General features: G+C 50.9%; 1 protein-coding gene across 1 annotated transcript; it reads right to left on the reverse strand.

The window, feature by feature from the left end:
- Positions 1-553: 553 nt before the first annotated feature.
- On the reverse strand, positions 554-19,882 carry LOC124024847 (WASP homolog-associated protein with actin, membranes and microtubules; the record flags this gene model as incomplete). The annotated part of the gene is made up of 11 exons (XM_046338614.1): positions 554-891; positions 4,025-4,182; positions 5,060-5,237; positions 5,324-5,491; positions 5,593-5,688; positions 6,118-6,204; positions 7,276-7,463; positions 10,231-10,399; positions 12,998-13,167; positions 14,044-14,194; positions 19,709-19,882. Coding segments are annotated over 11 exons (1,701 nt in total), but the record flags the coding sequence as incomplete, so codon positions are not given.
- Between the last annotated feature and the right edge of the window lie 703 nt (positions 19,883-20,585).

Here is a 20,585-nt window from a genome sequence, read left to right on the forward strand (position 1 = left end):
AATCTATATATATTTTCTTTCTCTCTCTCTCTCTCAATACTTCAATGTCAAGTCCTCAGGCTCGTTTGCAAACGGAAGACTAGACAAGCGTACAAGCAAGAATTCATGAAAATCTGGAATTGGTGGGAGCTTTTTAGCCAGATAACTGCTAGTTTCTAAGCATGGTGAAAAAGAGGCTGTAGCCTTGAACCGTGGTAACAGGTGGTGGATATTTGGGCACAGTGCTTTAGTTAAACATTTTCAGGGTGTTTAAGACATGATCTCTTCTCTATGGATCAAGTTTTACAGTAAACCTGCATAATCACACGACAAAACCATTGGCAACATGGTTAACCTATTGATTAGTGAATGTTTTGTACATGTGTGTGTGTGTGTGTGTGTCTATACAGTGGGGAGAACAAGTATTTGATACACTGCTGATTTTGCAGGTTTTCCTACTTACAAAGCATGTAGAGGTCTGTAATCTTTTTAAATCATAGGTACACTTCAACTGTTAGAGACGGAATCTAAAACGAAAATCACATTGTATGATTTTTAAGTAATTAATTTACAAAAGTATATCTACATGCTTTGTAAGTAGGAAAACCTGTAAAATCGTCAGTGTATCAAATACTTGTTCTCCCCACTGTATAGACACACACACACACACACACACACACGCAATACGCCTGCTTTATGGATGTGTCTGTGCGCGTCCGAGTGTCTGTCTATCCGTGCATACGTCTCCTCTCAGCTGTCCCACTCAGCCGAGGACGTGTTGTCCTCTCCTCTCTCCTCATCTTCATCATCCGAGTCGGAGGAGACCTTCTTCATCCTCTGCATGGCTGCCTTGATGCTCCTCTGCAGATCCGTGTCCCTGCTGTCCTGGGGCAGGGGCACCGCTGGGACCACCTGGGGGGGACATCACAGAGCAGGGTCATCGTTAGCCAGTGGGACCGGTTCAGAGGGCTACCCATCATTTCAAGTGTTTGTCATGTGCACTACAACTCCTTTCTGGGACAGTTCCAGGGTCAGTAGCTATATACAGGGTCAGTAGTTATATACAGGGAGAGTTCCAGGGTCAGTAGCTATATACAGGGTCAGTAGTTATATACAGGGACAGTTCCAGGGTCAGTAGCTATATACAGGGTCAGTAGTTATATACAGGGACAGTTCCAGGGTCAGTAGCTATATACAGGGTCAGTAGTTATATACAGGGACAGTTCCAGGGTCAGTAGCTATATACAGGGTCAGTAGTTATATACAGGGACAGTTCCAGGGTCAGTAGCTATATACAGGGTCAGTAGTTATATACAGGGACAGTTCCAGGGTCAGTAGTTATATACAGGGACAGTTCCAGGGTCAGTAGCTATATACAGGGTCAGTTCCTGGGTCAGTAGTTATATACAGGGACAGTTCCAGGGTCAGTAGCTATATACAGGGTCAGTTCCAGGGTCAGTAGTTATTCAGGGACAGGGTCAGACATTTCCAGCTATATACAGGGTCAGTAGCTATATACAGGGACATTTCCAGGGTCAGTAGCTATATACAGGGTCAGTAGCTATATACAGGGTCAGTTCCAGGGTCAGTAGCTATATACAGGGACAGTTCCAGGATCAGTATCTATATACAGGGACAGTTCCAGGGTCAGTATCTATATACAGGGACAGTTCCAGGGTCAGTAGCTATATACAGGGACAGTTCCAGGGTCAGTAGTTATATACAGGGACAGTTCCAGGGTCAGTAGCTATATACAGGGTCAGTTCCAGGGTCAGTAGCTATATACAGGGACAGTTCCAGGGTCAGTAGCTATATACAGGGACAGTTCCAGGGTCAGTAGCTATATACAGGGTCAGTAGCTATATACAGGGTCAGTTCCAGGGTCAGTAGCTATATACAGGGACAGTTCCAGGGTCAGTAGCTATATACAGGGACAGTTCCAGGGTCAGTAGCTATAATCAGGGACATTTCCAGTACCATATTTAAAATAGAGCCCTCCAGTGCAGTTGTGAACTCTTAAAATAAGGGCTGTCTTAAGTGTAGGTGTACCCTGGGTGTACCCTGTACCCTCGGTGTACCCTGTCTTAAGTGTAGGTGTACCCTGGGATGGCGTTCTGATAACCAAGTCTCTCAGACAAGGTAATTTTTATCGATATATTCATTTACTCTGATTCTAAAATGCTAATTAGCATCAAAATAGACATCATGCAAAACTACAAATCCCTGCTTGCTCCTGCAGGTCGTATCCGACACCTTTACTAACAGGTATTGATCCTGCAGTTCGTCTCTATCCGACACCTTTACTAACAGGTATTGATCCTGTAGGTTGAGGGGGGTGTAATCGGTCCAGAGGGGTTTCTATAGAAGTCATGTATCAGGGGGTGTAATCGGTCCAGAGGAGTTCCTATAGAAGTCATGTAGCAGGGGGTGTAATCGGTCCAGAGGGGTTCCTATAGAAGTCATGTAGCAGGGGGTGTAATCGGTCCAGAGGGGTTCCTATAGAGGTCATGCATCGGGGTGTAATCGGTCCAGAGGGGTTCCTATAGAAGTCATGCATCAGGGGGTGTAATCGGTCCAGAGGGGTTCCTATAGAAGTCATGTAGCAGTGGGTGTAATCGGTCCAGAGGGGTTCCTATAGAAGTCATGCATCAGGGGGTGTAATCGGTCCAGAGGGGTTCCTATAGAAGTCATGTAGCAGTGGGTGTAATCGGTCCAGAGGGGTTCCTATAGAAGTCATGTATCAGGGGGTGTAATCGGTCCAGAGGGGTTCCTATAGAAGTTATGTAGCAGTGGGTGTAATCGGTCCAGAGGGGTTCCTATAGAAGTTATGTAGCAGGGGGTGTAATCGGTCCAGAGGGGTTCCTATAGAAGTCATGTATCAGGGGGTGTAATCGGTCCAGAGGGGTTCCTATAGAAGTCATGTATCAGGGGGTGTAATCGGTCCAGAGGGGTTCCTATAGAAGTTATGTAGCAGGGGGTGTAATCGGTCCAGAGGGGTTCCTATAGAAGTTATGTAGCAGGGGGTGTAATCGGTCCAGAGGGGTTCCTATAGAAGTCATGTAGCAGGGGGTGTAATCGGTCCAGAGGGGTTCCTATAGAAGTCATGTAGAGGGTGGTGGACACAGAGCAGGTCACATTCAGAAATAAGTTTATATTCTGGCTCATCAAGAAAGTTCAACTTGAACAATTATTTATGCCGTGATCTTTCCAAACATTTCTTTTTTTAAGTCACTTATTGAGCCATTATGTAGCTTCATGGCTAACTCCTGCACATTGTCAGTAATGTAATGTAACAGCTTCATGACTAACTCCTGCACATTGTCAGTAATGTAATGTAACAGCTTCATGACTAACTCCTGCACATTGTCAGTAATGTAATGTAACAGCTTCATGGCTAACTCCTGCACATTGTCAGTAATGTAATGTAACAGCTTCATGGCTAACTCCTGCACATTGTCATTAATGTAACATAGCTTCATGGCTAACTCCTGCACATTGTCAGTAATGTAATGTAACATAGCTTCATGGCTAACTCCTGCACATTGTCATTAATGTAACATAGCTTCATGGCTAACTCCTGCACATTGTCATTAATGTAACATAGCTTCATGGCTAACTCCTGCACATTGTCATTAATGTAACATAGCTTCATGACTAACTCCTGCACATTGTCATTAATGTAACATAGCTTCATGGCTAACTCCTGCACATTGTCATTAATGTAACATAGCTTCATGGCTAACTCCTGCACATTGTCATTAATGTAACATAGCTTCATGGCTAACTCCTGCACATTGTCAGTAATGTGATGTAACATAGCTTCATGGCTAACTCCTGCACATTGTCAGTAATGTAATGTAACAGCTTCATGGCTAACTCCTGCACATTGTCATTAAAGGGATGTAACATAGCTTCATGGCTAACTCCTGCACATTGTCAGTAATGTAATGTAACAGCTTCATGGCTAACTCCTGCACATTGTCAGTAATGTGATGTAACATAGCTTCATGGCTAACTCCTGCACATTGTGATGCCTGATGCTGACCTTGCGTAGTTTGACCCCAAGTCTGATGGCAGACATGATGTTATCCCTGAGGTCGCCACCGGAGGGCACCAGGCCGGGACCAGGAGGGGCAAGGGGCTGGACACGACGCAGCCTGACCTGACCACGCTGTAATGATGCCAACACCTCGTCCATAGAACCTGGAGGGAGAAGGAGCAGGGGAAGACAGGTGGGAGAGAGAGAAAGGAGAGAGAGAGAGAGACAGAGAGAGAGAAACGAGAGAGAGAGAAACGAGAGAGAGAGAGAGAGAAATGAGAGGGGGGAAGAGAGAGAGAGAAACGAGAGAGAGGGGGGGAGAGAGAGAGAGAGAGAACAAGAGAGAGAGAGAGGGGGAGAGAGAGAGAGAGAGAGAGAGAGGGGGAGAGAGAGAGAGAGAGAGAGGGGGGAGAGAGAGAGAGAGAGAGAGAGAGAGAGAGAGAGAGGGGGGAGAGAGAGAGAGAGAGAGAGAGAGAGAGAGAGAGAGAGAGAGAGAGAGAGAGAGAGAGAGAGAGAGGAGAGAGAAACGAGAGAGAGGAGAGAGAGAGAGAAACGAGAGAGAGGGGGGAGAGAGAGAGAAACGAGAGAGAGAGAAACGAGAGAGAGAGAAATGAGAGAGAGAGAGAGAAACGAGAGAGGGAGAAGAAAGGTAGGAGAGAGAGAAACGAGAGAGAGAGAAACGAGAGAGAGAAGAAGTAGGGGAAGAAAGGTGGGAGAGAGAAACGAGAGAGAGAAGAAGTAGGGAAAGAAAGTTGGGAGAGAGAGAAACGAGAGAGAGAAGAAGTAGGGGAAGAAAGGTGGGAGAGAGAAACGAGAGAGAGAAGAAGTAGGGAAAGAAAGTTGGGAGAGAGAGAAACGAGAGAGAGCAGATATGGAAAGAGAGTAGAAGCTGTCAAGAGAGCTGTCACAAGGTGCAGCTACAGTAGAAACTTGTAGAAGACAGAGAGTTTCCCTTTTCACAACAGTAGGAGAGATAATGACTCGGGACAAGTAGCTACTGCATCAGAAACAGACCGGCACTGGAAGGTGAATCATTCTCACCTAGGTTCTGCTTCAGGGTCATTTTGGCAGGGAAGGGTGTGGCCTCTCTCTCACTGAGAGGCATGGGGGAGTCCCCTACCTCTGTCTTACAGGGGGTGAGGGCAGGGAGGGGTGGCGGGGGAGGAGGTGGGGGTAGGGGAGGGGGAGGAGGAGGGGGAGGAGGAGGAGGAGAGGAGGTCTGAGGTGGGGGTACAGCTGTAGTGGGAGGTGTAGTTGGCAGAGGCGAAGGAGGAGGGAGAGGAGGAGTGAAGATTTGGATGGGGATGTCTTTAGGTTTGAGTTTCCTGGGGTCTTTCTGGGGGCGGCCCCATTAGATGAAGGGGAGGGGCCGATGCTAATGATTGACAGAGGCTGGGAGAGGTCGGAACACTGCGGCTCCCTGGCAGCCATCTTGGATCGTGGAGTCTTCAGGACGTAACTTCCCTGTCGCTTCTACAGGAAAGACAGCAGGAAAACACTTCAGCAACACATCCTTCCCATCTTCCTTTAGTCCCTCCACCCATGAGAGGATAAGTGATGGGTTGACTGATTACCTCTCTGAAGGAGCGGAGTCTGCTCAGGGTTCTCTCTCTCTCCTGGTCCATCCACTCCTTCCTCCTCTCTTCATCCTCTCTCCTCTTCTCTCTCTTCTGGAGGGAAATAAGACAAGACTGGTGGAATCAACTGAGATAGTTACCTCACTGCTTTAGGAACATTCTAGGTAGCTATAGTAGAGACAGAGAGAGAGAGAGAGAGAGAGAGAGAGAGAGAGAGAGACAGAGACAGAGACAGAGACAGAGACAGAGACAGAGACAGAGACAGAGACAGAGAGAGAGAGAGAGAGAGAGAGAGAGAGAGAGAGAGAGAGAGAGAGAGAGAGAGAGAGAGAGAGAGAGAGAGAGAGAGAGAGAGAGAGACAGAGAAAGAGAGATCATGTAAACTGAGGATGGTGTCTCCAGTGTGGGTGTTTCCGTGGGTGGGTTTGCCTTCGTTACTATGGTAACTCACCAGGCCTACTCTGTGGTGCTGGGTAAAGGGATCCTTTAAGAGCGTGTGTGCATGTTGTCATGGTAACTCACCAGGGCTACTCCGTGGTGCTGGGTAAAGTGAGTGGAGCTGTGCTGGGCCAGACGGTGCTTCTGCTCGTTAGCCTCCACACACTGATCCTGTAACACCACACACCATGTTACACACACCCACACAAACCATGTTACACACACCGACACACACACACACACACACACACACACACACACACACACACACACAGACACGACACCACGTTACACACAACAGACACCACGTTACAACGAAGACACCACAACACAGACACCACGTTACAACACAACAGACACGACATTACAACACATGAGGCGTTAAGATAGAACAGTCTAAATGTTTAGGAGGAACTTTATTACAGGTTTGTCAGGAAGGGGCACACCCCCTGGTACCTTCTCACTGTAGAGGTAGGTTAACACACACCCCCTGGTACCTTCTCACTGTAGAGGTAGGTTAACACACACCCCCTGGTACCTTCTCACTGTAGAGGTAGGTTAACACACACCCCCTGGTACCTTCTCACTGTGGAGGTAGGTTAACACACACCCCCTGGCACCTTCTCACTGTGGAGGTAGGTTAACACACACCCCCTGGTACCTTCTCACTGTGGAGGTAGGTTAACACACACCCCCTGGCACCTTCTCACTGTGGAGGTAGGTTAACACACACCCCCTGGTACCTTCTCACTGTGGAGGTAGGTTAACACACACCCCCTGGTACCTTCTCACTGTGGAGGTAGGTTAACACACACCCCCTGGTACCTTCTCACTGTGGAGGTAGGTTAACACACACCCCCTGGTACCTTCTCGCTGTGGAGGTAGGTTAACACACACCCCCTGGTACCTTCTCACTGTGGAGGTAGGTTAACACACACCCCCTGGTACCATCTCACTGTGGAGGTAGGTTAACACACACCCCCTGGTACCTTCTTACTGTAGAGGTAGGTTAACACACACCCCCTGGTACCTTCTTACTGTAGAGGTAGGTTAACACACACCCCCTGGTACCTTCTCACTGTGGAGGTAGGTTAACACACACCCCCTGGTACCTTCTTACTGTAGAGGTAGGTTAACACACACCCCCTGGTACCTTCTTACTGTAGAGGTAGGTTAATACACCCCCCCTGGTACCTTCTCACTGTGGAGGTAGGTTCAAACACAAACACCCCCCCAGGGTACCTTCTTGTTGCGGAGGTATGCGCGGCGGGCACAGATGTTCCCTCTCTTGGCTTCCAGCTGCTGTAGGCGTCGCCCCAGGTGATTGACAGGTGAGTGGGTGGGGTCTAAAGGTGCAGCTGTCTGTGATAGGCTTTTGAGCTCCTCTGGATCCTCACACACATCATAATACACCACCTCCTCTTTCAGCTCTGAAACACACACCATAACACACCACCTCCTCTTTCAGCTCTGAAACACACACCATCTCCTCTTTCAGCTCTGAAACACACACCATCTCCTCTTTCAGCTCTGAAACACACACCATCTCCTCTTTCAGCTCTGAAACACACACCATCTCCTCTTTCAGCTCTGAAACACACACCATCTCCTCTTTCAGCTCTGAAACACACACCATAACACACCACCTCCTGATCTGATTAGCAGACATCTGTCGCTACCCATCTCTCCTTCCTCTCCTTTCTGAAACACACCCCTCTCCCTCCCCCGCACTCCTCTCTCTGTCTCCTCCTTCTGTCTGTCTCTCACCACCTCCCCCACTCTGAAACTCCATCTCTCCCTTTCCCTCTCCCCACTGTCACTCCTTCCTCCTCTGCAGCTCTGAAACACACACCATCTCCCTTTCACTCCTCCCCACCGCCATAACACACCACCCCCACACTCCCCACTGTCGCTCCATCTCCCCCCTCCCTCCTTTCTCCCCCTCTCCCTCCCCCGCACTTCTCCCTGTCGCTCCTTCTCTCCCTCACCACCCCCTATCTGTTGCTCCATCTCTCCCTCCCTCCCCCCGTCACTCCTTCCCCTGTCGCTCCTTCTCCCCCTCTCCCTCCCCCCGCACTCCCCACTGTCCCCCTTCTCCTTCTCTCCCCCCCCTCCTCCTATCGCTCCTTCTCTCCCTCCACCCGCACTTCTCCCTGTCGCTCCTTCTCTCCCTCCCCCTATCGCTCCTTCTCTCCCTCCCCCCGCACTCCTCCCTGTCGCTCCTTCTCTCCCTCCCCCCGCACTCCCCACTGTCGCTCCTTCTCTCCCTCCCCCCACTGTCGCTCCTTCTCTCCCTCCCCCCACTCCTCCCTGTCGCTCCTTCTCTCCCTCCCCCCACTGTCGCTCCTTCTCTCCCTTCCCCCGCACTCCTCCCTGTCGCTCCTTCTCTCCCTCCCCCGCACTCCCCACTGTCGCTCCTTCTCTCCCTCCCCCTCCTCCTATCGCTCCTTCTCTCCCTCCCCCGCACTTCTCCCTGTCGCTCCTTCTCTCCCTCCCCCCTATCGCTCCTTCTCTCCCTCCCCCTCCTCCTATCGCTCCTTCTCTCCCTCCTCCCGCACTCCTCCCTGTCGCTCCTTCTCTCCCTCCCCCCGCACTCCCCACTGTCGCTCCTTCTCTCCTCCCCCTCCTCCTATCGCTCCCTTCTCTCCCTCCCCCGCACTCCCCACTGTCGCTCCTTCTCTCCCCCCCCTCCTCCTATCGCTCCTTCTCTCCCTCCCCCTGCACTTCTCCCTGTCGCTCCTTCTCTCCCTCCCCCTCCCCTATCGCTCCTTCTCTCCCTCCCCCCCCCTCCTCCTATCGCTCCTTCTCTCCCTCCCCCCCGCACTCCTCCCTGTCGCTCCTTCTCTCCCTCCCCCTCCTCCATCGCTCCTTCTCTCCCTCCCCCGCACTCCTCCCTGTCGCTCCTTCTCTCCCTCCCCCTCCTCCTATCGCTCCTTCTCCCTCCCTCCCCCGCACTCCTCCCTGTCGCTCCTTCTCTCCCTCCCCCTATCACTCCTTCTCTCCCTCCCCCGCACCCCTCCCTGTCGCTCCTTCTCTCCCTCCCCCTCCTCCTATCGCTCCTTCTCTCCCTCCCCCGCACTCCTCCCTGTCGCTCCTTCTCTCCCCCCTATCGCTCCTTCTCTCCCTCCCCCGCACTCCCCCTATCGCTCCTTCTCTCCCTCCCCCGCACTTCTCCCTGTCGCTCCTTCTCTCCCTCCCCCTCCTCCATCGCTCCTTCTCTCCCTCCCCCGCACTCCTCCCTGTCGCTCCTTCTCTCCCTCCCCCTCCTCCTATCGCTCCTTTTCTCCCTCCCCCGCACTCCTCCCTGTCGCTCCTTCTCTCCCTCCCCCTCCTCCTTCCTATCGCTCCTTCTCTCCCTCCCCCGCCTCCTTCCTATCGCTCCTTCTCTCCCTCCCCCGCACTCCTTCCTGTCGCTCCTTCTCTCCCTCCCCCGCACTCCTTCCTGTCGCTCCTTCTCTCCCTCCCCCGCACTCCTTCCTGTCGCTCCTTCTCTCTCTCCCCCGCACTCCTTCCTGTCGCTCCTTCTCTCCCTCCCCCTCCTCCTCTATCGCTCCTTCTCTCCCTCACCCCAATGTCGCTCCTTCACTCCCCCCTCCTGTCTCTCCTTCCCCCCTCTATCGCTCCTCTCTCTATTTTGCTCCCACTCTTTCACCCTCCTCTTTTCCTTTGCTTTCTCTCTCTTTTCATCGGGGAAGAACAATGAAGTGGTAGGGGGTTGCTGCCTTCCTCTCTCATGTTATAAAAATACATCTAGACTCTAGAGCCAAGTACTCGAAGCCCTGCCAAGGATGGCAGACAGAAACACACACACACACCCTTGGAAACAAACAGTATTTTCCCCATGGACAGTAATTAAGGAATTCACATGCAGAAAATCTGCTTTTGTGACATGATTTGTCATCCAGTGACACAGCAGAAGTAGATCTCTATCTAGGGACAGTAGAGGAAGCCACACTGCTCTCCTCGACCCACAGAAATCTGATGTCAACTGGTCGGACTGCGAGACTGGCATCTTCAGTGTCATTTGAAAAAAACTTTGAGCATTTTGCATTGCATTTTGAAAAATCTAAATGTATAGATCTCTGTGTGTGTGTGTGTGTGTGTGTGTGTGTGTGTGTGTGTGTGTGTGTGTGTGTGTGTGTGTGTGTGTGTGTGTGTGTGTGTGTGTGTGTGTGTGTGTGTGTGTGTGTAACTTACCTTTGATCTGGCGTCGCAGGGTGTCGATCTGAGCGACCAATAGAAGCTCTTCGTTCTTGAGGATCTCAAACTTGACATCGTAGAGTTCTAGCTGAGCCTCGTAGTACTGAAGCTCTAGGTTATCTACAGTCTCTGGTCCCCTCTGGTCCTGGCCAGACAGACCTCCCATCTAGGATACAATATAGAACACTATGGTTATAACAGCTCCAGTATGGTTATAACACTACATAAGTCTAGGATACAATATAGAACACTATGTTATAACCACTCCAGTATGGTTATAACAGTACATAAGTCTAGGATACAATATAGAACACTATGGTTATAACCACTCCAGTATGGTTATAACACTACAAAAGTCTAGGATACAATATAGAACACTATGGTTATAACCACTCCAGTATGGTTATAACACTACATAACAGGGTACTGAAGCTCTAGATTGTCTCTGGTCCTCTCTGGTCCTGGCCAGACAGACCTCCCATCTAGGATACAATATAGAACACTATGGTTATAACCACTCCAGCAAAAAAAATCCCAGAACCACACAGGGGGACCTAGTGAATGACCTACAGAGAGCTGGGACCAAAGTAACAAAGCCTACCATCAGTAACACACTACGCCACCAGGGACTCAAATCCTGCAGTGCCAGACGTGTCCCCCTGCTTAAGCCAGTACATGTCCAGGCCCGTCTGAGGTTTGCTAAAGAGCATTTGGATGATCCAGAAGAAGATTGGGAGAATGTCATATGGTCAGATGAAACCAAAATATAACTTTTTGGTATAAACTCAACTCGTCGTGTTTAGAGGACAAAAAATGCTGAGTTGCATCCAAAGAACACCATACCTACTGTGAAGCATGGGGGTGGAAACATCATGCTTTGGGGCTGTTTTTCTGCAAAGGGACCAGGACGACTGATCCGTGTAAAGGAAAGAATGAATGGGGCCATGTATCGTGAGATTTTGAGTGAAAACCTCCTTCCATCAGCAAGAGCATTGAAGATGAAACGTGGCTGGGTCTTTCAGCATGACAATGATCCCAAACACACCGCCCGGGCAACGAAGGAGTGGCTTCATATGAAACATTTCAAGGTCCTGGAGTGGCCTAGCCAGTCTCCAGATCTCAACCCCATAGAAAATCTTTGGAGGGAGTTGAAAGTCCGTGTTGCCCAGCAACAGCCCCAAAACATCACTGCTCTAGAGGAGATCTGCATGGAGGAATGGGCCAGAATACCAGCAACAGTGTGTGAAAACCTTGTGAAGACTTACAGAAAACTTTTGACCTCTGTCATTGCCAACAAAGGGTATATAACAAAATATTGAGATAAACTTTTGTTATTGACCAAATACTTATTTTCCACCATAATTTGCAAATAAATTCATTAAAAATCCTACAATGTGATTTTCTGGATTTTTTTTCTTCTCATTTTGTCTGTCATAGTTGAAGTGTACCTATGATGAAAATTACAGGTCTCTCTCATCTTTTTAAGTGGGAGAACTTGCACAATTGGTGGCTGACTAAATACTTTTTTGCCCCACGGTATGTTTCTGCATATCGATGTTGGATGAAAAGCTCTGATCTCCAAAAGATAAACTTTTCAGGAAATGGAAAAAAAACGGTTCTATTTTCCCATTTAAGAAACATAGAGTTCTGAAAGTTGAGATGCTATTTTCTTGTTCCTAGAGTTGTGAGATGTTCAGAACCCAGACTGGTGTTGGTAGTTGACACACGTAGACATACAGCTGGAGGGGTAGCTGTCTTTCTGTCTGTCTGTCTGTCTGTCTGTCTGTCTGTCTGTCTGTCTGTCTGTCTGTCTGTCTGTCTGTCTGTCTGTCTGTCTGTCTGTCTGTCTGTCTGTCTGTCTGTCTGTCTGTCTGTCTGTCTGTCTGTCTCTGTCTGTCTGTCTGTCTGTCTGTCTGTCTGTCTGTCTGTCTGTCTGTCTGTCTGTCTGTCTGTCTGTCTGTCTGTCTGTCTGTCTGTCTGTCTGTCTGTCTGGGGAATTCTCTGTTCACACTCAGCTCTATAGAAAGATCAAAGAACCGGAAAGAGAGAGCGACAGAGCTACAGACACATCTACAGACAGAGCTACCCGACAGAGCTACAGACAGAGCTACAGCTACAGACACATCTACAGACAGAGCTACAGCTACAGACAGAGCTACAGCTACAGACACATCTACAGACAGAGCTACAGCTACAGACAGAGCTACAGCTACAGACACATCTACAGACAGAGCTACAGACAGAGCTACAGCTACAGACACATCTACAGACAGAGCTAAAAAACAGAGCTACAGACAGAGCTACCCGACAGAGCTACAGACAGAGCTACAGCTACAGACACATCTACAGACAGAGCTACAAGACGGAGCTACAGACAGAGCTACAGACAGAGCTACAGACACATCTACAGACAGAGCTACAGACACATCTACAGACAGAGCTACAGACACATCTACAGACAGAGCTACCCGACAGAGCTACAGACAGAGCTACAGCTACAGACACATCTACAGACAGAGCTACCCGACAGAGCTACAGACAGAGCTACAGCTACAGACACATCTACAGACAGAGCTACAGACAGAGCTACAGACAGAGCTACAGACACCCCCAGGGAATCTGATCAGATAGGAATACCAATCCAGAGAATGGCCTTTTAAAACACACACACACACACACACACACACACACACACACACACACACACACACACACACACACACACACACACACACACACACACACACACACACACACACACTACCTTCTCTCTGATGGTGTGTTTCTTGCGGTGCAGACACATCTCAGTTGCTCTCATGTGTTGCAGGGTCTCTTTAGCCAGCAGGAAACGCAGCTTCTCCAGTCTAGGAGCTGCTGAGGCCCAGGAGGCCTGACCAAAACCACGCTTATCCTCCCCCATCACACGCAGCATACCTGGTCACACAGATCAACCACACAGTCGGGTTCATTTGGCACAAGGTTTCCCCTGAGGAGGGGGGGCAGCTGAGGGGGTCTGGAGAGCTGCTCTAAAAGGGGGGCAGCTGAGAGGGTCTGTGGAGAGCTGCTATAAGGGAGGGCAGCTGAGAGGGTCTGTGGAGAGCTGCTATAAGGGAGGGCAGCTGAGAGGGTCTGTGGAGAGCTGCTATAAGGGAGGGCAGCTGAGAGGGTCTGTGGAGAGCTGCTATAAGGGAGGGCAGCTGAGAGGGTCTGTGGAGAGCTGCTATAAGGGGGGGGGCAGCTGGGAGGGTCGGTGGAGAGCTGCTATAAGGGAGGACAGCTGAGAGGGTCTGTGGAGAGCTGCTATAAGGGAGGGCAGCTGAGAGGGTCTGTGGAGAGCTGCTATAAGGGAGGGCAGCTGAGAGGGTCTGTGGAGAGCTGCTATAAGGGAGGGCAGCTGAGAGGGTCTGTGGAGAGCTGCTATAAGGGAGGGCAGCTGAGAGGGTCTGTGGAGAGCTGCTATAAGGGGGGCAGCTGGGAGGGTCGGTGGAGAGCTGCTATAAGGGAGGGCAGCTGAGAGGGTCTGTGGAGAGCTGCTATAAGGGGGGGCAGCTGAGAGGGTCTGTGGAGAGCTGCTATAAGGGAGGGCAGCTGAGAGGGTCTGTGGAGAGCTGCTATAAGGGAGGGCAGCTGAGAGGGTCTGTGGAGAGCTGCTATAAGGGAGGGCAGCTGAGAGGGTCTGTGGAGAGCTGCTATAAGGGAGGGCAGCTGAGAGGGTCTGTGGAGAGCTGCTATAAGGGAGGGCAGCTGAGAGGGTCTGTGGAGAGCTGCTATAAGGGGGCTCTTAATGCTTCATACACACTCTCTCTCTACCTCCAAGGGCTTTGGATGTTTCTATGAAGTAGCTGACTGTGATGTCCTGTATGGAGGAGACTGCATCCTCTCCTCTCCTCCTCCACTCCTCTGCCTCTCTCTCCAGTGCTGCTATCCTCTTAGGACCCAGCTCCTCCTCATCCAGAGACTTCTGATAGGGGCCAGGAGAGAACAGAAGAAAGGCTTTACATTCTAGAACAGCGACATCAGGGGAGGGGGTTAGAACAGCGACATCAGGGGAGGGGGTTAGAACAGCGACATCAGGGGAGGGAGGGGTTAGAACAGCGACATCAGGGAGGGGGGTTAGAACAGCGACATCAGGGAGGGGGGTTAGAACAGCGACATCAGGGGAGGGGGGTTAGAACAGCGACATCAGGGGAGGGGGGTTAGAACAGCGACATCAGGGGAGGGGGGTTAGAACAGCGACATCAGGGGAGGGGGGTTAGAACAGCGACATCAGGGGAGGGGGTTAGAACAGCGACATCAGGGGAGGGGGGGTTATAACAGCGACATCAGGGGAGGGAGGGGGTTAGAACAGCGACATCAGGGGAGGGAGGGGTTAGAACAGCGACATCAGGGGAGGGAGGGGGTTAGAACAGCGACATCAGGGGAGGGAGGGGGTTAGAAACAGCGACATCAGGGGAGGGAGGGGGTTAGAACAGCGACATCAGGGGAGGGGGGTTAGAACAGCGACATCAGGGGAGGGGGTTAGAACAGCGACATCAGGGGAGGGGGGTTAGAACAGCGACATCAGGGAGGGGGATTAGAACAGCGACATCAGGGGGAGGGGGGTTAGAACAGCAACATCAGGGGGGTGGGATTAGAACAGCGACATCAGGGGGGAGGGGTTAGAACAGCAACATCAGGGGGGTGATTAGAACAGCGACATCAGGGGGGATTAGAACAGCGACATCAGGGGGGTTAGAACAGCGACATCAGGGGGGGGTTAGAACAGCGACATCAGGGGAGGGGGGTTAGAACAGCGACATCAGGGGAGGGGGTTAGAACAGCGACATCAGGGGAGGGGGTTAGAACAGCGACATCAGGGGAGGGGGTTAGAACAGCGACATCAGGTGAGGGGGTTAGAACAGCGACATCAGGGAGGGGTTAGAACAGCGACATCAGGGGGATTAGAACAGCGACATCAGGGGAGGGAAGGGGTTAGAACAGCGACATCAGGGGAGGGGGGATTAGAACAGCGACATCAGGGGAGGGGGACATCAGGGTTAGAACAGCGACATCAGGGAGGGGATTAGAACAGCGACATCAGGGGAGGGGGGATTAGAACAGCGACATCAGGGGAGGGGAGGGGGTTAGAACAGCGACATCAGGGGAGGAGAGGGGTTAGAACAGCGACATCAGGGGTTAGAACAGCGACATCAGCGACATCAGGGGAGGGAGGGGTTAGAACAGCGACATCAGGGAGGGGGGATTAGAACAGCGACATCAGGGGAGGGGAGGGGTTAGAACAGCGACATCAGGGGAGGAGGGGGTTAGAACAGCGACATCAGGGGAGGGGGTTAGAACAGCGACATCAGGGAGGGGTTAGAACAGCGACATCAGGGGAGGGGGTTAGAACAGCGACATCAGGGGAGGGAGGGGGTTATAACAGCGACATCAGGGGAGGGAGGGGGTTAGAACAGCGACATCAGGGGAGGGAGGGGGTTAGAACAGCGACATCAGGGGAGGGAGGGGTTAGAAACAGCGACATCAGGGGAGGGAGGGGTTAGAACAGCGACATCAGGGGAGGGGGGTTAGAACAGCGACATCAGGGGAGGGGGGTTAGAACAGCGACATCAGGGGAGGGAGGGGGTTAGAACAGCGACATCAGGGGAGGGAGGGGGTTAGAACAGCGACATCAGGGGAGGGAGGGGGTTAGAACAGCGACATCAGGGGAGGGGGTTAGAACAGCGACATCAGGGGGGATTAGAACAGCGACATCAGGGGAGGGGAGGGGTTAGAACAGCGACATCAGGGGAGGGGGTTAGATGAGCGACATCAGGGGAGGGGGTTAGAACAGCGACATCAGGGGAGGGGGTTAGAACAGCGACATCAGGGGAGGGAGGGGGTTATAACAGCGACATCAGGGGAGGGAGGGGTTATAACAGCGACATCAGGGGAGGGAGGGGGTTAGAACAGCGACATCAGGGGAGGGAGGGGGTTAGAACAGCGACATCAGGGGAGGGAGGGGGGTTAGAACAGCGACATCAGGGGAGGGGGTTAGAACAGCGACATCAGGGGAGGGAGGGGGTTAGAACAGCGACATCAGGGGAGGGAGGGGGTTAGAACAGCGACATCAGGGGAGGGAGGGGTTAGAACAGCGACATCAGGGGAGGGGGGTTAGAACAGCGACATCAGGGGAGGGAGGGGGTTAGAACAGCGACATCAGGGGAGGGGGTTAGAACAGCGACATCAGGGGAGGGAGGGGTTAGAACAGCGACATCAGGGGAGGGGGTTAGAACAGCGACATCAGGGGAGGGAGGGGTTAGAACAGCGACATCAGGGGAGGGAGGGGTTAGAACAGCGACATCAGGGGAGGGGGTTAGAACAGCGACATCAGGGGGGGGGTTAGAACAGCGACATCAGGGGGATTAGAACAGCGACATCAGGGGGATTAGAACAGCGACATCAGGGGGATTAGAACAGCGACATCAGGGGGATTAGAACAGCGACATCAGGGGGATTAGGACAGCGACATCAGGGGGATTAGAACAGCGACATCAGGGGGGATTAGAACAGCGACATCAGGGGGATTAGAACAGCGACATCAGGGGGATTAGAACAGCGACATCAGGGGAGGATTAGAACAGCGACATCAGGGGAGGGGGGTTAGAACAACGACATCAGGGAGGGGGATTAGAACAGCGACATCAGGGGGATTAGAACAGCGACATCAGGGGGTTAGAACAGCGACATCAGGGGAGGGGGGTTAGAACAACGACATCAGGGGAGGGGGATTAGAACAGCGACATCAGGGGGAGGGGGTTAGAACAGCGACATCAGGGGAGGGGGTTAGAACAGCGACATCAGGGGGATTAGAACAGCGACATCAGGGGGATTAGAACAGCGACATCAGGGGGATTAGAACAGCGACATCAGGGGGATTAGAACAGCGACATCAGGGGGTTAGAACAGCGACAACAGGGGGGTTAGAACAGCGACATCAGGGGGACTAGAACAGCGACATCAGGGGGTTAGAACAGCGACAACATGGGGGGTTAGAACAGCGACATCAGGGGGATTAGAACAGCGACACCAGGGGGATTAGAACAGCGACACCAGGGGGATTAGAACAGCGACACCAGGGGGATTAGAACAGCGACACCGGGGGGGATTAGAACAGCGACATCGGGGGGGATTAGAACAGCGACATCGGGGGATTAGAACAGCGACATCGGGGGATTAGAACAGCGACATCAGGGGGGTTAGAACAGCGACATCGGGGGGATTAGAACAGCGACATCGGGGGGGGGGTTAGAACAGCGACATCAGGGAGGGGGGATTAGAACAGCGACATCGGGTTTAGGACCCAACTCCTCCTCCAGGGACTCTGTGGCTGTGTTTAGACAGGCAGACCAATTCTTTTCCAATATTCTTTTCATTAATTGTTATTTTATTACTGATCAGATCAGCGTCACCAATTCATTGGCCTGCCTGTTTAAAACGCAGTAAGAGGGACACAGACATACATTACATGGTCAAAAGTATGTGGACACCTGCTCGTTGAACATCTCATTCCAAAATCATAGGCGTTAATATGGAGTTGGTCCCCCCGTTTGCTGCTATAACAGCCTCCACTCTTCTGGGAAGGCTTTCCACTAGATGTTGGAACATTGCTGCTATAACAGCCTCCACTCTTCTGGGAAGGCTTTCCACTAGATGTTGGAACATTGCTGCTATAACAGCCTCCACTCTTCTGGGAAAGCTTTCCACTAGATGTTGGAACATTGCTGCTATAACAGCCTCCACTCTTCTGGGAAGGCTTTCCACTAGATGTTGGAACATTGCTGCTATAACAGCCTCCACTCTTCTGGGAAAGCTTTCCACTAGATGTTGGAACATTGCTGCTATAACAGCCTCCACTCTTCTGGGAAGGCTTTCCACTAGATGTTGGAACATTGCTGCTATAACAGCCTCCACTCTTCTGGGAAGGCTTTCCACTAGATGTTGGAACATTGCTGCTATAACAGCCTCCACTCTTCTGGGAAAGCTTTCCACTAGATGTTGGAACATTGCTGCTATAACAGCCTCCACTCTTCTGGGAAGGCTTTCCACTAGATGTTGGAACATTGCTGCTATAACAGCCTCCACTCTTCTGGGAAAGCTTTCCACTAGATGTTGGAACATTGCTGCTATAACAGCCTCCACTCTTCTGAGAAGGCTTTCCACTGGATGTTGGAACATTGCTGTGGGCACTTACTGCTCCACAGTCCAATGGCGGCGAGCTTTACACCCCTCCAGCCGACGCTTGGCTTAACCCACTGTGATCTTAGGCTTATGTGTGCGGCTGCTCGGCCATGGAAACCCATTTCATTAATCTCCCGACGAACAGTTCTTGTGCCGACGTTGCTTCCAGAGGCAGTTTGGAACTTGGTAGTGGAGTGTTGCAACCGAGGACAGATGATTTTTCCGCGCTTCAGCACTCACCGGTCCCGTTCTGTGAGCTTGTGGTGGCCTTTAACGAACTGACTTGTTGGAAAGGTGGCATCCTATGACCATGCCACGTTGAAAGTCACAGATGTTCAGTAAGGCCGTTCTACTGACAACGTTTGTCTATGGAGATTGCGTGGCTGTGTGTTTTTCGATTTTTATACACGTGTCAGCAATTGGTGTGGCTGAAATCCCAGAATCCGCTCATTTAAAAAGGTGTCCACATAATTTTGTTTACATGTTGTATAAGGGTTTAGGACAAAACCACTGAAGGTCCGGGTGTCTCACAACCACGATGAAACAACACAGCTTTTCCCCTTCACGTTTCAAAAAGAGAAATTAGCGGTATTCACAAATTAGTTGATTTGGGCACAAAAATGACATGAACATGATAATAGAATTCAAAACGTTGATTAATTTGACTTTGTGAATGTGACAGAGCATATATCTTTAATTCTAAATGAGTGAAATGTGTCTGTGACCTCAGCTTGGTGACAGAGACCAGAGCAGTTGGATTCTGGCTGTATTCCACCTTGTATCAAAAACTCCTGAGCAGATGGTGTGTCTCTGGTTCACGCTAAATTACAACCAACCTGTGTGTGTGTGTGTGTGTGTGTGTGTGTGTGTGTGTGTGTGTGTGTGTGTGTGTGTGTGTGTGTGTGTGTGTGTGTGTGTGTGTGTGTGTGTGTGTGTGTGTGTGTGTGTGTGTGTGTGTGTGTGTGTGTGTGTGTGTGTGTGTGTGTACGAGCATGGGTTTCTGCGTAGTATGAGTCAGCGTAGTGTGTGTTGGCATAGTGTGTGTGTGTGGGGTGTGTGTGTGTGAAGGGAGGGGTGTGTGTGTGTGTGTGTACGAGCGTTGGTTTCTGCGTAGTATGAGTCGGCGTAGTGTGTGTCGGCATAGTGTGTGTGTGTGTGTCTCTCCACCTACCAGTATCTCCATCTGGTAGAGCCCTGCCAGTTCTCTCATGTCTCAGAAGGGAGGGGTGTGTGTGTGTGTGTGTGTGTCTCCACCTACCAGTATCTCCATCTTGTAGAGCCCTGCCAGTTCTCTCATGTCTCTGAAGGGTTGCAGCAGGTACTGGTAGAAGGTGGTTGCTACGGTGACCAGGTCCTGGTAGGCTAGGTCCTCCTCGTGGTAGATCTGTAGCAGTAGAATCATTCTGTCTGCACCTCCATGACTCTGAAGGATCTGTCAATCAATCAATACATTCTATTATATTAGGCTAATCAATCAAATTATATTTACACGAAACAGACTAGCGTATTAAAGTATCTCACGTTTTCAAAAAAAATTAAATCAAATGTATTTGTCAGGTGACTGGCCAGTTCACTTTATGACCTGTGGAACGAACTCCGGCCAACGTCAGGTGAAGCAAGAAGTTAAAGTCCAGAGTCACTGACCTGTATGAAGTCATTTATGGACCAATGAACAACATCCCAAAACTATCCCTTAAGTCTTCTCCCAGAGCTAGGCTAATGCCTTTAGCTCAGTGAACTAACACAGTCCTGTAGCCCACAGATGACCATGGCCTGGTTACTGTTCGTTATGATGACAGACAGATATATAGGTCTTGTTTTATTTATCTCTGAAGATCTATTCTACCACGACTTAGTGTCCCACTGTTCTGGATCTATTCTACCACGACTTAGTGTCCCACTGTTCTGGATCTATTCTACCACGACTTAGTGTCCCACTGTTCTGGATCTATTCTACCACGACTTAGTGTCCCACTGTTCTGGATCTATTCTACAACGACTTAGTGTCCCACTGTTCTGGATCTATTCTACCACGACTTTCATGTGGACTTAGTGTCCCACTGTTCCAGTACTCAGTGTGCTGCAGCTGATGCTATCGTGAGTCAGATGTTCATTCCAGCAACGTGTGTGTCCGG

Source organism: Oncorhynchus gorbuscha, unplaced genomic scaffold (assembly GCF_021184085.1).
Source record: "Oncorhynchus gorbuscha isolate QuinsamMale2020 ecotype Even-year unplaced genomic scaffold, OgorEven_v1.0 Un_scaffold_2032, whole genome shotgun sequence".
NCBI lineage: Eukaryota > Metazoa > Chordata > Actinopteri > Salmoniformes > Salmonidae > Oncorhynchus > Oncorhynchus gorbuscha.